The 18,216-nt window shown below is 41.2% G+C and overlaps 1 protein-coding gene across 3 annotated transcripts in view; it reads right to left on the reverse strand.

The window, feature by feature from the left end:
- The window catches only part of LOC144781330 (alpha-1-antitrypsin-like), a 183,012-nt gene that overhangs the window by 135,129 nt on the left and 29,667 nt on the right, over positions 1 to 18,216 (reverse strand). For 2 of the 3 annotated variants that reach the window (XM_078660106.1, XM_078660105.1), the window contains exon 2: positions 795 to 1,458. In XM_078660106.1, the coding sequence (XP_078516232.1) occupies positions 795 to 1,440 (646 nt within the window). In that variant the 5' untranslated portion in view covers positions 1,441 to 1,458. Of the gene's footprint in view, positions 1 to 794; positions 1,459 to 5,103; positions 5,216 to 18,216 lie in introns of those variants that run through there. The other variant, XM_078660107.1, reaches the window with a different exon arrangement.

Consider the following 18,216-nt stretch of genomic DNA (forward strand, 5'->3'; position numbering starts at 1 on the left):
TCTTATCCATAGACTAAAAGATGCAATCGGCATTACAAGTAACCCTGGGCGAAGGACTACGCTACGCTCGCGTAGTTTGGGAAGTTTGCGCTACTTCGCAATACGCGATTTGCGCGTAGCACAGTGGAAACACGATTAGCGTAACGGTAGTTTTTTGCTTGCTCGCGGTCCTCAACATCAAGTTGGCGACCGCGAGCGAGCAAAATGACATCCCAGCGAGACTTTTTCCTCGTTCGCGATCAATAACATCAAGTTGCCGATTGCAAGCGTGGAAAATAAACCTCCCGGCGAGATTCTCAATGCAGAGAGGTCAGGTTTCTCATTGAGAGTGGTCACGTATGCTCGCAACCGCTCGCGATGAGAAACTACCAGTCCGTGTTGAGAAAGCTGCCGCTCGAGTAGAAATCTACTCGAGCGGCAGAAAACAACCGCTTGCACTGTGCAAGATGCTGTTCGCACTGATTGAACAGTGCGGACAAGCATCTGGCCCTGTGCAATCAGTGCGAACAGCATTTTGCACAGTGCACTACGCAGTTCGCGTAGCTCACATAGTGCGAAGTGCACTTCACGTAGCTACGCGTAGCGCTACTACGCGAACTACGCCCAGGGTTCATTACAAGTCCTTACTTGGCAAGAGAGCCTCAAAGAAACCAAAAATATTCAAAGCAGTCTTAGAAGGAAAGCAAAAGGAACTTCAATTAAAGATATAAGAAATTGTTTTAAAAGTCTGGAAATTAATATTAGCAATCACGTTTAGGTCCTCCAATACAGTATCAGTTCACATCCAATCTTACCTCTGAAGAAAATATAGTTAAGCAGAACCATTGCAGCGTCCTTGTCCACGCTCTGCATCATGTCTACAATTTTTCCGTTTGTGTGCTTCTCCACGTAATCGTTTATCTGTTTTTTTGCTTCTTCTTCATTTTGGAAATTGGTTGAAAAGGCTTCTGAATTATAATGGGTTTTCAGATCATCTAGATATTTGAGCAGGATTTTAAAATCTGTCTTAATAAAGAGGGCATTGCCCATGCTCATTTGCAGCTCGCTATCAGGTTTGTTTAGCATCTGGAGAAGGTGATGGAAGCTCTCGTGGATATCCTGTAGTGAAATGCTGGTAAGGTTTAAGTGAAGGCCATGTAGTATTTGACTCAAAGTAGCACCTTTTGCCCCTAAAGACAACATCGCCATGGTAGTTGCAACACTTACAGGAGAGACGACTACATTACGGGACCCTGCTGCCCTGAGCGAGTGATTGAAGAGTTGGAATGAAAAATGTGAAATGGAATCTGAAATTTTGTGGCAGGCCATAGTTTCACTTTCATGGTGTTTGTGGTCAGAGTGGCCATGCTTGTCTTCGTTTCCATGGCCTTCATGATGATCACAGAGGACTAATCCATAAAGCAGAGTGACAAATAGGCAGAGGTATAGTGCAGACCTCATGTTCTTTTGGAAGAATACCTGTGAAAACAGGACACGTTAGCAGTCTTAGGAACACAAAAAAATGTCCAGAAAACAATTCTATGAACAATAAATGAATTGAACAAAGTGTGGAGTTTTTGTTTCCGGCATCGCATTTACTTGATGTGCTTGGGTCTCCTAAATGTTACATACTTGAGGTTTCACTATTCTTTAAACTTTTGTCATGAAGAGCAATTTACTGTAAAACATTCAGTTGCTTTTCCTGCACCACCAATTAGGCTGTTTTTAACTTACTTCTAAGTAGTGGTGGTGGTGGTAATACGAGGTTAGTGGGAGAGGACATGGCATGAAGCACGTGAAAAGCGGCAGGGCTCAGCAGTATAGTGAGAGGTGTGGGAAAACATGGGAATGGGGCACGTTGCAGATCTCAAACAGGTGTGGCTTAAAGTACAGAAAGCACAAGTGGAAATGAGGATGAAAGGGATGGAGCTAATTTATGCCCACATCAGAACATGTTCCTGGTTTTGGGTCATCGGAGGGCAAAGATGTCAGGTATTTTTTGTAGAGGGAACTAGTCCATTAATTAATAGGTGGGACACCAGTGGTGTGATGATGAAGGTTAGTAGCATCAGGTTCCTGATGGGGAACTATTTGGATGCTGACGTGTCCAAACTGTGACACCCATTTCACCTGCATGAAAGTGTGTGTGTATGATTGACTTTAGTTTTAGAGACCTGGCTAAGAAAGCATAGAGTTATCTTAAATAGTTCAAGAGTATGTTTCTCTACCCTACTTCATCTGGCTTCCACATTAACTTCTGTAAAGATCCGATTAGGATAACCTCCCTTCCCCCAAACTGCTGGTCCCTGTGTAATTTCATAGAAATATTGTGATGAGATATTTAAAACTCTGTCACATGGGCCATTCTTCATATTATGTGTGTCAGAAACAGTGTGGAGCATAACAATATAGACATCGACTCTTAACTTAGGGTTACAAACTATGCCAAATAGGATCATGTGTTAGGAACATTGAATATATTTGGTGCTATTTTGACAAACTGCATGAACTTTCCTCCAGAACGTGTTTCATACACCTCAAGTTAATCCCAATAGATTCATGAAGATTGGTTAAGGAGGCAAAAGTTATAGAGGAACATTCCCAAAAGTAATTTTCCTTCTGTGACTTCCCATAGAGAAAAATATTTCACACCCAAAACAAAGATACTGGATGAGCTTTCAGCTAACTTTCTTGTGGTGACACAGAGCTCAAATTAGGTATTACAATGTGGAGATATATATTGAACACTAGAATCAGATTTTTCAAATTATGTTTTCTGTCAAACAAATCTCAATTTTGACAGTTGCAGTCAATTTTGCGAAACTTTCAATTTACGCTCAAAATCTCAAATTCATAGTCAATATTGTGGAAAAAATCTCTGAGGCTAATAGGGTTTCTTTTGTAATGTGAAAATACCAATAAAAATATTATACATAAAAAAGGATGTTATTTAAATTGGGAATGTGGACAATATTCAAAGGGACAGAAAATATTCTTTATGAGCAGGTAAAAACAATGTACATACTCTCACCAACTGTGATAATAAAATATGATTTTGAGTTCTTAAATCATGAAATCCTGAATTTAATTATGCAAATGTTTGTGTACATTGTAATTTTCTTTTAAAAGGCTCTTGCTTAAAACTTTAACATTGTTTGCAAGTGCAGAATTGTTTTGGTATGCATTGTTATAGTTTGGTTTTTATTGAGAATCCATCAAATGTAAGCACCATTACAAGGAGAAAGTCCATTTGCTATAAACGTTGGTATGAGAAATCTGCATACGTTTTGACAGAGAGCAGTATAATCTTTTTCAAAATCTCAGGTTTCTTGTGCACTCACAATTGTTGGGGAATGTTAATGGGAGGAAGGTTGATTTGTAAATAACCGTGGCTCCATTTGAAAATGTTGCATTAAATTGGGTGGACAAGCTGAATGTCCAGATTATTTTTTTTGTTTGACGCAAATCCATTAAGGGAGGAAACGTTAAAGGAAATGTCCGAATTCATGCTTTCCATTTTCAGTTGCACAGGAATTTCAGTTTATGGGCCTCCATATTCACAGCACCCAATGCACACTGCCTTTGGCTATTGTGCATCTGGTTCCAGTGCTTAATTTGAGCCAGTGGTTTCTGGTGCTCAGCACTGGCACTTAATTGGCAAAACCAGCTTTTATGACAGTCTACCACATGGTGGCGATGTTTGTCTAATTTACAGGTGAGCATAATACCAGTTGTTTATTAATTTCATATACATTGAAAATGACTAATACCTGCCCCCAAGCCATTTTTATAGCTTTGGGGGCTTGATGTGAATTGTCTCACTTGTAGGAGTGTGACAGTTTGTAGTTGTGTTAGTACTGTCATTGCCAGCAATGGCATTGGCAATGGGTGATGTAAGGCACAGTGGACTCCTGACGCGGGCCCTGACACTTATTTTTTGTTACAAATTAAGCACTGCATAGTTATGTAGTGGAAACTGGGTGCTAAAGGAGCCTAAAGCCACATTTTACCCTCAGACCACACTACGCAAGACCCACATCTGTGGAAAGTTGATTTGTGCATATGGATGCCGGTAAATAGATTTTACTGTGAGCCTCGTAAGGCCATGTGCATCTGGTTCAGAAGCTGTGGGCTCAAGCAGTAGCTGCAGAGATGTTAGGGTTGTATATTAGCATACAGGCCTCACAAATATGGTGCCACCAGAAAAAATACCAAGTATCCTTGCTTTATTTATAGCAAGAATATCAACAAAAAAATATCGTGAAGGTACTAGGTTACTATAGATGTATTATTTTTCATTCCATCCACCTCTAGAAACACAAGACATATTTGAAGCAACTATAGTAAACCTATGTTTACCCATATATACTGACCTTCACAATATTTTTCCTGTCGATATTCTTGTTGCGAAATGTTTCGAGCACGACATTGCAATACTGTACCGCCTGTACGCAGTAGGCTCTTCAGAAACAGGATTTTGTAGGTTAGAGGCAGATACAGAGTCTGTTTGCAGGGTACTAACGACAACCACAGCCAGAACCTAACCTCTGATAGGCACAGCTTAAAGAGGCTGACATAGCGCTCTCTGATACCATACATTTGTGAGTACATGAAAATATATGATGTCCAGGTAGGTGCACACATCCTATGAGTGTGAACTGCTGACCAAGAATATTTAGCTTACAAGCTAGCTGCGACAGCGAAAGGCTCTGGAAAGCTGATTTGGGAGCTAGAGTGACTGGTTAGATAACAATGAATGAAAGCCACAGTCTACACCCGGTACCCTCTTCACAGGGTACAAGCTGTGCATCATCAGCGTTTGGTTGTGTAATGGGGGAAGGGGTAGTAAAACATGTGCTGCTACGGTGCTACCCAAAACGTATGCCATTTACAACTGACGCAGGGAAGCTACCTCTTTAACCAGCTGTGCATGACCTTTACCTGCAGACAGCTGATTTGGTGGGTGGGGTGCCAGGGCTGGGTAACTATCGTATATTTGCTGTTTTATATAGCGCGGGCATTGCCCAAAGGCATCAGAGCACTTTACAACACAAAGGATACAGGGTTACAACGGGTTACAGTAATAGTAGTTCAACTCAGACGTTTCCATCAGTGGATGCCTACCAAAGTTATCACAAGAGACAACTACAACAGTTGGGCAGAGGACATACGCAGTTACATGAAGTCAGATCAGGGCGCATTGCAGAAAGTACTTAAGTCTGGTCGACCAAGATATCTGTCAAATAAGAGGAGCATGAGATCCTTTTTGCAGGTTGATAGGCAAGTCAAATTCAAATTCAAATTCAAAAAAGCTTTATTTCGATATACACTGTAATATCATAAAAGCATACATTTGTTAAAAAACATATATGACTAGAAACAGATATAAGTCACAAAAAGCCAGTACATTACCATTTTAGTAGGAACAAACCTTTTTTTAAAAAGACAGGGGTAGTATAGAAAAGTCACAAGTGCATTTTTATAAAAACAGAATTAAATTTTACATCTTTAAAATCTTATACATTTTAAAAATTTCTAAAATTCATATAAACATTTAATATATTACATCGAGTTCCTAAACTTTACCAAAAGTTTCAAAAATTTGACTAGAGTTTGGATCACTTCTAAGGTTTCCAGCCGTTGTAGTCTAAGGAAAGCATTTCTACAAGACTGGAGGCCCCACTCCTTGAGAATTGGCTTGAGTAGGATCTTTCTTGGAACCTGATAAAACTTGCAGAATAAAGTGCAATGCAAATTAGATTGAGGGGCGAGATCATCACAGGGACAAGGCGACAGTTCTCTCGACCAGTCATTGCAGATTGGGAAAGTGATTAAACGATAAAAAGAACCCAATCTAAACATTGCGAGAAGCATTCTGGCATAACAGTTAGTGTCACTAACAAGGTACAATTGCAGACCCTGTTCCGTTGTAATTTGTTGGTAGGCTAACACTGATTTTTTCAGTTTTTCGGTGGACCATCTTTTGTTCGCTAGATGTTCCATAGCCAATTTACGTAACACTTTCCTTGGCATTATTTCCATACTAGATGGATTTTTTAAAAACTCAGGGTGCCCAATCTCGGTCAACATTTTTTCCACAAAACACAGCCATTTAATTTGCTTTACACCATCAAGTTGTAGGCAATCAGTTATTATATTACGATTAAAGACTGTCTCTGGGGTTAGACACAGCTTATGCCATAACAGAATGGGCTCGGTCATAATGATATCGGAGATATTGGGGAGACCCAATTCTATGTGTACAAAATAGCTAGGTATTGATTTGGGGACCCCCAGGAGGTATCTGAGGAAGCAATTTTCAGTTTGTTGAATTGAAATTGAAGAATCAATCCCCAGATACCAGAACCATAGGTGGCCGTGGCTTCACATTTCGCCTTATATATAACAATCAACTCCTTAACGGATCTACCCCCAATTTTAGTCGCAAAGTTCTGCAGGCAAGACGTTAGATGGAGTGAGGGCAGAGGGTCTGCACAGTGGACTCTGCGAGCTCACGCTTTTGGAGACTTCCTTCAAAAAACATCTCGGACACCTGCATATGTCCGTCCCCAAGGAAGAAACCAGTGTCCGACTCATAGTGGATTGAAAGCTGAATAGGGAGACACATTAAGGGAGTACTGATTATCTTTGTATGTTACTTGCAGAACTTTCCTGTTTTCTTCCTGCCACCTGAGGAATGTCTTGGTCCCCCCGCCCCACATGGTGCCCTCTCCATTCTGAGAGTGCTCTACAGCAGAGTGGCTGAGATGGTCTTCTGAAAGCTGCTACTAGCTAAAATAATGGATTTGTGCTATGGCAAACATGCAAAAGGCAAGGATATATGTGATGTCATTAAAAGTATTATTTAAAATGGCATTTGTGATGGCATCTGTCATTTCATTTTTTAAATCATGTGCAGTGCATTGGGGTGAGTTATGATAGTATTGTTATCCCTTAATGACAAATTTCTGTGTTTGTGATAGCAAGTTGTAATCATAATGTTCCTTAACTAACGTTTGTTAGGGGGAATTTATCTCTTTCATTGTGGTTATGTAGGGGCTTATTTATGAGCCCCTTTTGACACTTTCGCACCGCCGTTGCATCACTTTTCATGATGCAGCGGCGGCGTAAACAATGCGCCACATTGTGCCATATTTACAAGGTAATGCTTCTAGGCAGATGTGTCACTTTGTAAAGCCCTGCGCAACATTATACCTGCATCAGGTATAATGTATGCAGGGTGGGAATTTCCACGCCACAAAAAGCCTCATAGGAGTGGTGCCGTGAAATCTACCAGATTTCACAGCGCCACTTCTAGGACGACACTGCATCCAAACATTACGCCTGCCTGATAGCAGGCGTAAGGGTGATGCAGTGCTATGTGTGTGGACCTGCCTCTTGCATTGCTGGAGTTTCGTCATGCTTGCGACAATTCCAGCAATGCTTGACTTTTGCGCCAACAGATACGTCGGGATTCCTGATGCATCTGCATTCTTATTTCTATAGATTTGTCCAATGATGGCAAAGGTATTAGAAAATTGATGCCTTTTTAATCTACATTTTCCTTTGCCTCCTCCTTTACAGGAGTATAAAAATATGATATTCCAAGAGTAATTGAAATATTCTAAGTGGCTGCCAAATTTAATGCAGATTCTTCAAAAACCACTAAAATGATATAATTTAAAATCAATTTTCAACTGTCAAGACGTGCATACAATTATACCTTCAAAGTCCATTCTCATTTTTGTAACAAAAATATTCCCAACATTCTTGCTGTATTTATACCAAATAACACAAAGTTTGGTCTATCCTGAGTGGATTTCTAATGTTTGGCTAACTTTGCTGCAATTCTATCCATCAGTTTTGTCTGTAGCAGATAGCAAAAAATCATAGTAAGTGCTGTCCTGACCTCTGTTGTTTTTTCCAGTATATCGCGGTAGGATATTGTTTTTTCCCAGGTAAGCCCAACAATCATCGCTGATCACTATGCAGCCACCTAGTTACTCGGGTAATACCCCAGAGTGTAGATTTAAGGTTGATGGGCCACCCACAATGCATCCTTATTTTAATGAATTGCCCTCTCTACACAGGCTTTGTGAGACTGGTAGTGTCAGTGCTTAATGTGTAAAAGAAGGAGTGCTGCTGCCCTTGCCGCTGCCACACGTACAGTTATTCTCTCCTCATAGAACCCCGGGACAGGGGTTCTATGAGGAGAGAATACACAGGCTAAGTGGCGTAAGTTGCCACTTAGCCTCCGTAGCTGGCCCTCCATTGCTAAATGCTGCAAACCACCTCGGATTACTGTTGCTGCTGGGGAGAGATGTAAGAGATTGCCACAGTGAACCCCATCCAGAGGAGTCCAGGCTAGTTGAGGGAGCAGGCGAGGCCTGATCTTGGCACTGGCGCCAGCTGACCCTCCTTTCGAAGCAATAATAAGGGCTTGACTACATTTTCTCACCTTGCCTTCAAATTGAGCCCCACTGCACCACCAATATGGTAAGGATTGTGAGCAGCAATGCAGTCCCTGAGTAGGGAAGCCACATGAACTCCTGGTGCACCTGAACCTGAGGAAACAGTCAAGCATTGATTAAGATTATGGCATGGAACAAATAGACCAGACCATGAGCTCAATGCCATTAACACTCCTGCCTCCCTTACTGGGGATTCTTTTTAGGACCCTGATTTTCGACTGCTGGGCGTATTCTACTCCAGACTTCAATGTCATCAGTATAACATTTACTCTGGTGGTCTTCCACCCTTGGGAGTTTGAAGAGTTATCAACCTGGGCCCCCAATCTCAACTTGCAGTGACATAATATACAACATGTCTACCTGTAGAGCATTCCTACAGATTTCTTTTTCAGAAAAGCTAATGGGGACAGAAATTGGCCCAATTGTAGAACAGATTCTGCCCACTCATATGGCTCAGGACACCATACTTATAGAAGTTACAGGCTTGGGCTCCAAAATGTCAACTATGAAATCACATTGTCTGACCTTTCCTTGAAAATAAAATCATTGCACTCTAATTTTACAGCTGTCCACAACCAGCTACACACTGTAGATAGACAGCTTGATGTCCTAGAAAGACTAGCATCTGAACAACCAGACGGGAGCTCAAAACTAGGGCATCTCCAACTAAAAGTTTCTGATTTAGAGGACCACACCACAAGAAAAAATGCACATATGCGACCTGTGAAGGTCCCAAAGGAAATAATATGCTGGTGTTGCTACTAAATGCATCGCCAGCACTATTGGGTATCCAATACGCAGACTCGCTAGAATTCCAATGAGCAGAGAGGCTCCGACCCAACCATTTTTTGATGCACCCCTTGCCATCAGGGATCATAGTATGCGTAACTCGACACACCCAAGTAAGCCTGAATCTGCAGGTGGCTAAAATGCATGAGGGCATGTTTACTCTGGCGAGGCAGCTGATTTATATCATAGAAGATTTCCCACATGATGCAGTGACAAAACAAAACAGTTCCTAGCTCTATGGCCCTGGCTTGACCAGTACAATATCAAATATGATCTTCTCGACTCCGCTGCTACCCTTATAACCGATAAGGGCCAAACGACTGACCTTTATAATTCAGACACACGAGAAAATTACTGGGAGACCAAAGGCCTCACACAGATGGAAGCAGGACAATCTACAATATGAGAGGAAAGCACAGTCATGCGAGATCAAGATCCTAGATGGAGTTGAGTTGGCCCCTGCAGCAGGCAACACACAACCTATAACAGGATCTTGTACAGAGTGGGCCTTACCACAGTGGTAGAGACACTGGCCCAGGCCCAGGACAGGTACTAGTCTCACTCATAGCTGAAAGGCAGAACACTACTGGAGTCGCAACACTATATGAATAGCCAGGAATGCCAGGTGTACTTTCCTGCAGACCAGATGATTGCCAGATTGATGTCTTACTTTGTTTGTTGTTGTTATGACAGGATTTCTCCCCATCTCTGTTAGACAAATCCTACAGACCCGTAGCATAGGGAAGGTAGCTTTCCTCTGCAATAACGAGTAATATACAGATGTCCTCCCCCATTGGGCCAATGGCAAGCATGAGGAATGGTCTGATAGAGCTCTACTTTCTTCCCTCACCAGGTGCCTGAAATCAGCCCTACTTGAGCACTATACACTGACCCTCAACAATATGTCCTATTTCTCCCCCAAGCATCAACTCATTGCTTTGTTTGGTACCCATTGGTCTCCATGGTTAACCGCTGGTAGAGTAAAACTGGCAGGTACATTTTTAGGGTCCTTTCCCTCTTTCTCCCTCTCTTATCCATTTCCCCCTCTAACATTTTGAGCACCTATGGCGTATAATCAGACAACCAGAACTTCATATCACTATAATAACCAGCTGCCTGCGTCTGCCTGTTTAACAACTGCCCCCTCTAACGTATACACAATCTTCACAAGCTCAATGGCCATGTGTAGAGATCACCAGCCCAGGACGTATCCTCTCATCCTCTTAGGATGTCGCAATCCAGACACCGGCTTCCTTTAATCTCAAATTTTTGCACATTAGTGGCCTCAATAGCTACATCAAAGTCAGAAAATACGGACCTATCTGCTTTGTTACAGGAGGCCCATCTATCACTAGAGGAAGCAGACAAACTGAGGAATGACTGGGTGGGCAGACTTGTTCATCTCTGCAGGACAAATACGCAAAAGACTGGCTAAATCAACATCACCAAAACCATAAAGAAGTGTGGGATTGCTATATAAACCATTCCCCACAATGTGCTACGTACCTGTCTTGAACCAAAAGGGAGATATGTGACGCGAAAATCATTCTAGGGCATACATTGATCCTGAGATCTATCTACATCCCAAAGACAAGTAAATCCCATTCCCGACGCATAAATTAAGGTTAATTACCAAATTTAGCATGACCTAGGTGATAATGGAGGAGGCTAGAACTGAGCAATAGATGTCAAACTTGACCACTCAGGCCCACCTGACCAGCGCAATGCAAAAGATAGAGTTGTCCTAAAGGATATGAAGGATGATGATGGTTTGATATATGTATGGCTCATCTTGCACCCGCTACCTAAAGATTACTCCTTTTACTCAAAGGGGCACAATACTGCCTCTCTGGCAGTATTGCGTGCTTCGGCCAATGTCCGTCGCAAGCACTACATCGGTAGTGCTGCGCACGTCCTTTGGCCGACGCGGCCCCGCCCACTCATTTAAACAGCCGCACCGCGGCGGAATTCGCGCCGCGGTTAAGCAGTTAAACTTTCAAGTACATGCCTATTGCTTCTCACATACCTGCAGGATATCTTAGAGGTCTTTGCCTCCTTCTATCCCTCCCTTTATTTCACATCATCCTCAATTGACTATGAGGAGGAAGACAGGTTTCTCACTTCCCTTACCTGCATTTTCTGAAGTGGATTGGACATTGCTAGAAGGGGAAATAACATGGAAAGAAATCAATGAGGGCACCTCCAACCTTCCCACCTGCAGGTCGCAGGGTGAAGATGTCTTCCCGGGAGAAATCTATAAGGATTGCAAGGCTCTTATCTCTACAGTGCTTCATGAAGCCTTTAAAGAAGCTAAGCTCACAGACTACAGAAGGGAATATCTAACAAGACTATCAGTACCCTGTAGCCAAAAGAAGGCAAAGATCCCTTAGAGTGAGGGAGCTATAAACCATATCACACATAATTGTTGATATCAAAATAATAACCACGATTCTAACTGCCAGGTCTTGCCCAGTAGGTTGATACCATCTCTAATTCATCCATCGCAGGTTGGCTTTATATCTCAACATTTGTCCAAAGACCATTTAAGAACATTAGCATCTCTGCTCTGGTCTTTTAAGGGCACAGAACTGGATACTCTGGCTATCTCACCTGACTGGAAAAAAATCTTCAACTGAGTGGAATGGTCACAGCGCTTTAAAGTCCTAGTCAAATTAGGGCTAGGAAGATAATTCATAATGAAGGTCAAATGGCTGTGTCCAAACCCAGAGGCTCAGCTTATTTGCACTGGCTTTATGTCCAGAGACTTCTCCATCCGCATGGAACACAGCAGAGGTGCCCTCTTTGACCATTGCTGTTCTTGCTGGCACTCGAGCCACTAGCCATAGCACAAGGTGTTAGCACCAGATTCATGGGATGCCCCTTAATTTGGTTAAAATCAAGGCATTGATTTATGCTGACAATACCTTATGACTGTTACCAACCGGGGAAACACACCCCACACTAATGGACCTGTCAGACAACTACGCAATTCTGAAATCATGCCTATGTCAGAGCATTCCAGCTGTGTCTGCATTACTAACTTTAACTTCAGGTGGGAGACAAAAGGGATAAAAGACCCAGGGCTCATTGTCACCTGTGGCTTAACTCAAATGATCGTGGCTAACATATCACCCTAGCTAGAAATGAGGCTGGGAGACGCCATGAAAATGGTTATAACAACCCATTTCAACAATGACGTTGAGATGCCTCCTGTTATTGATCCCTAAGCTGCTGCTGGTGGCCCAGATATACATGATCTTAACAAAATTTATTTGGAAGGGCATGTGTCCCAAACTAAAAATTGGCAAACTCTACATCCATATTGCATATGGGGGTTACGCTTATAACATATGGTCTCCTATAATGTTTCTCACCACTATCCCAAATGGTGCACGGATTAGAGAAGGTGTCACACCTGCATATGTGAATACTCATTGAGACAGATATCCTACAATGTCGGAGTCCACCAATGGAGCCCTTTCCATACCCATAACATCCATATTGCAGACAGATAATCCTATATTCACTATCAAGTTCAAAAAAGCTTTATTCGGTTTGCATAACACAACCATATAAGCTGAACAATAATATCAACATTAAAATTCAAAGTTTAAAATGTTATCACTCCTCTTTCTGATTAATCGTCATAAACACAAAAGTATCGTACTCCTCTTCTTATACAATTTTTATAAACTCATTTTTGCGGATCAAACTTCATGAAGACCTATTGCTAAACTAAAAACACACTGTTATAAATTCAAGGTAATAAATAAATACTTCAAAAACTAAACAGTTTATACAGTCTACAATAATATCCTTTACAGCGGTATACTAACACTTTATACCAAGGTGCATTGTGCTAAAAAGTATCATGTGCCAAGGTCCAGATGTGCAAAGTCGCTATGTCTAATTCACTTTTACAGTACTTGGGAACTGTGCAAATTCGCTATAAAGTGACGTATGCATAAGTGCAAATTTGTAATTTAAAACAAAAATTCACAGTACTCTAAATTTTCTAGCAGCTCAACATTTCATTGTAAAATTTGCAACATAAAAACAGATATCTGGACTCTCAATTGAACTTTTACAGTACACGAAAGTCTACATATTTGCTATAAAGTGACGTATGTATAAGTGCAAATTTGCAGTTTAGAACAAAATTTCACAATACTATCGATTTTCTGGCAGCTCTACATTTCATTATAAAATTCGCAACATAAAAACAAATATCTGGGCTCTCAAATTAACATAATAGTTTCATAGCATTTGCAGTTAGTCGGATATTATATTTTAGAAGGATAGGCTTTTGATAAAATTTCCTAAGAAATACATAAAATTTACAAAATAATGGCAGAAACTCGGTTTTGAAATATTGTCACATGGGCACTTCACATTAGAGCTTTTTCCCATTACAGGGAAGGCTACGAGGTGGTGGGCAATTCCCAACCTAAGGCGTGTTAATACAAATCGATGTGAAGATCTTGACCGATCTACCAAATATGCCTGGAGCCCACTTTTAAGTTCGAGTTGCCTGTAAAACACAAATGTCTTTTGGGTCCTGATTAATTTAATTCGTTCCCCCCTCTAGTAAGACAGAAAGGAGTCTTTTATCTCTTTTTTTGATAATGGTATTGGATATTCAGACTCCTCAAAGATATTAAAATCAAATAATAAGTTATACCAGTGGATAATATAGCTTAACCACGGTATGCGGGAACAATAATCCAACTTTAGACAGTCCTTAATTATAGACTGTGTGAACTCAGTTTCGCTCTTGGACCAAATGGAGCGCCATAAAAGTAGGGGACGGAAAGCAGCCAAGTCAGATATATAATTAAGACCAGTTTCTTGATGATTTAACTCAGTAGAAGCTGCGGCCGGTGCACACAACAACCGTTTCAGGAAACTGTTTTCGTCTGTTTGGAGTTGGACTGCAGGAGAATAGCCCCATATTCCAGCCCCATACAGGGCTGAAAGACACATCTTGTGTTGTATATGGTCACCATGTCCTTTACCCTACAGCAGCAAACCTAAATATACCGTTTGTATTCCTGACCACCTTATATCTAATATTTTCTTGTTCACTGGTCCATTTGCCATTTCCCGCAAAGGTGATACCTAAGTAACAAAAGGTTTTAACAGCTTGTATTTTGAAACCATCTAAGAAAAAGGGCCTTGATGACTTAGTTTTCTTCCCACATATCATACTATATGTTTTAGATTTGTTAATTAAAAGTTTCCTGCCTTTGATAAAATCTGTAAAATTATTGATGAGCCGTTGAAGGCCTATCAGGGTAAAGGAAATTAAAACAGCATCATCGGCTTATAATAATACCGGCACAGCATTGTTGTCTATCATTGGCGCATCTGCTGAAATATGATTTAATGCCGTGGCTATTTGGTTAATAAATAGGGAGAATAAAAGAGGGGCAAAAACACATCCTTGCCTGATACCTCTTCTCACAGCAAAAAAGGGGGTTCGTTCACCAGTTGGCCCGTATCGGACACTGCAGGATAGTCTTTCATATACTCGTGCCAAAAAGAACACTATGGGCCAGATGTAGCACGCCAAATACCGGTCGGTAACGGCCGATTTCGGCCGTTACTGACCGGTATTTGGGATTTGTAATGTAGGGGGCCATTGATTTACAGAATCGGTAATTTTACCGATTCGGTAAATATACAGAGTCGGTAAAATACCGAATCGGTAAATTTACCGATTCTGTAAATCAATATGTAGGTGGCACTGTAATCAGTGCCACAGGCCCTTGACACCCTGTCCCCCTTGTAAATTCGGTATTTCTGCCATTGAATCCTATGGGCTTCAAGGCCCATAGGAATCAATGACAAATACCGATTCTGTAATTACAGAATCGGTAAATACCGAATCATACCGATTCGGTATTTGTTACCGAATTTCTACCTACATTTGAATTACCGATTCATGAATACCGAATCGGTAAAATTCGGTATTTATGAATCGGTAATTCCCATTTACCTACATCTTGGCCTATCTCTTTTGGGGCCCCAGATTCAAGCAGTACGGTCCACAAAAGGGAGTGGTCCACTAAGTCAAAGGCACTGCTCAAGTCAGCCAAACATAAAAACAGATTGCCCCCTTTCACTAATGTATATTTATTATTTAACAAATCAAGATTCACACATTCTTCTAGGGTGCCTAGGTCCTTCCTGAATCCATATTGAACAGGGGATAAAATCTTATAGTCTGAGGCCCAGGTTTCCAATCTTTTTAAAAGCACCCAGCTCATCAATTTATAGATGAATCCAACAATGATATTGGACGGTAATTGAAGGCTTCAGAGCGAGAACCCTTTTTGTGAAGTGGGACAATTAATGATTGGCCCCAGGATGTTGGGAAATTCCCCCAAAGCTGCAATGTTAAAAATCCTTGTAAGGATCGGGGCCCATAGATCCATTTCGTTCTTATATAAATCAATCGGGACCCCGTCCGGGCCCGGTGCTTTCCCCCCTTTACTATTTACTAGCCCTTCCTGTACTTCTTCGACATCCATTAACATAGGCAATGTGGGCCACGTAAAATCATCAGTTAAAAATGAAGATAAAAACACCCTATCCGGATTAAAAATATTAGAAAAATGTTCGATCCATACTGTGCAGTTTACGTAAGACGTCAGTTCAGGAGTACAATTATCTTTTAAAAAAGGACTATTTACAGTTTCCCCAAAAAAGTTTACTGTTCTTGGTATTGGCTGCCATACTTAGTTTGCCCCATGCATCTACTCGAAGCTCTTTTTTTTGGGTCAATATAGCTTGCTTATATTCAACTCGTAACTCATGAATATACAATTAATTACGAGGTTTTGTGCCCAGTGCCAGTTTCAACTTGTGCAATGCCTGGGTACATTTAGAATCAAACCACCTCGTGCCAGCCTTTTTCGGACCTTTAATACTTCTGATTAGTAAACTCTTAAATACTCTGTTTATATCAGAGAATGTAGTTAACAGGGTGTCAGGGAGGACCTCTTCACTAAGGCAGTAGTCGATTTCTTTTCTACAATTAATGACCACTCCCTTTTGTACTTTGGGTGGGTCTACTCCATCCCACTTAATTCTCATTCCGTTGGGCCTAACAGGGAGGATGCCGGAAATACATTCCTCAGTGTTAGTTAATTTGTTGCCCCAATCTAAGAGTACTATAGAAATACTGTTGTGGTCACTGACCACCTGTTCAGATATCCATAGGTCAGTATAGAAACAGTTTTTTAAAATTAAAATATGGTCTATATTACTGATCCCATTTCTCCCAGTAAAAGTTGGACATTTAATATGGCCCTTTCTCATGGAACAATCTAATAAATCAAGGTCAAACTTTGCCATTATCGTATTAAAAAATCATACCATAACCACAATAGGGGAAATGTAACAAATCATCATTATTCCCATTAGTATTATTATGGGCCTTCATAAACCCACATGAATTGGTTTGTATTGCCGGACAGACTCGGATATTAAAATCGCCTGCCCACAAAATGGTGGCAAGTTTACTAGAGAGTGTCAGTACCCTGTCTGTCTCCTTTTCCAGTGCATCTAGTAATGCTCCCCTTTCATTGGTAAATATGTTATTGTAATGGTTGATTAAAACCAAGTCCCTACCCTTTGGGAACTCAAGTCTCAGCACTTGGCTATGATTATCAATAGATGAGTAACTAATAATTTTGCACCCAAATAATTTATTTGATATGAGCAGCAACAATCCTCCCTTAGCTCTTCCTGCTGGGGAGGGTATAGCATTCAGACAGTGTGATGTATAACCTTCCACTACAACCAGGTCTGTACTCCAAGTTTCCTGTAGGCAGATAAAAGCATTACCGCAATTGATAAAATCCTGCCAAAAAGGGGTATCTAATTTTTTGCCAAGGCCTGCAATATTTCATGTTGTAAGTGTATAACCCTCCTGTATTACAGTTTGTATTCCTTGGCAGGTGGTGGGATTTGTGGTCACAGCTACATTCACCGGGGTCTCAGCACCCTGTAACTTAATCGTAGATTTTTTGGCAAAATGTATGGTAGTTTAATCGCCACTCCCTATGCTATCGGGACCTATATACACCTTATTGGGGTCTGTGCATGGGGGTTGTACATCACTTGTTTCATTTCCCCTTTTAGTTGGTCTGTGAACTGCCCTCCAACCTAGCTCATCCTTTGGTGATACCCCCTCAAAACTTGCAAGTCAATCATTATCCTCCATCGGACTCAAAGACTGGAATCTGTTATACAATGGAATAGAGAAACGTGTGGGGCGGACTACTGGTGGGGTAATAGGTTAATATTAGAGTGGTAAGCCATATGATTGGCAGCCAAGTCACTTGCCAACAAATGCCTGTAAAAAGAACCCAAAGGCAGTAATGTTGTAATAAAATCCCAGCAAGAGGGAGGGGGTGCATTAAGTAAGGTTTTGTGTGCACAACCTGGCGACCTAAAATTAATTATTATACAGTCGCTGACGAATGTTTTAGGTAATGGGCCTATCCACCCCACTCTTTGCGTAAGTATTATCTGTTCAGCCCCTATTGATGGAAAACCAAAATTTTTTGTTAGCCAATGAAGAGTTTTATTTATGAGAGTTTCATATGTTTCTGATTGACCTTCCCGCCATTTAGGTACATTTGAAAGGACTGCAACATATGCTCCACATTCTGGTGGTAAATTTATGGCTGCTGGTGTATCAGTAACTTTAGAGTTGACCGGGTTACGTGGCCCCTTGCCTGCTCCGTGGGATCCTCCCTTGGTTTCCCATTACCTATCGATGGAATTACACTATTCTCCTGTGGTGATTTATTTCGTACCTCTAAACTTTTACCATCATCTAAATTTCTGGCTACAGTCATACCTGTACTGGGCCCAGCCATCATTGGAGTTTGTTGGATAATCTTTGCCAAATTAGCAGTAGCATTATTTGTGGTCACACTAGCCTGATCCATAGGATTGGCTATCT

Source organism: Lissotriton helveticus, chromosome 9, assembly GCF_964261635.1.
Source record: "Lissotriton helveticus chromosome 9, aLisHel1.1, whole genome shotgun sequence".
Classification (NCBI taxonomy): domain Eukaryota; kingdom Metazoa; phylum Chordata; class Amphibia; order Caudata; family Salamandridae; genus Lissotriton; species Lissotriton helveticus.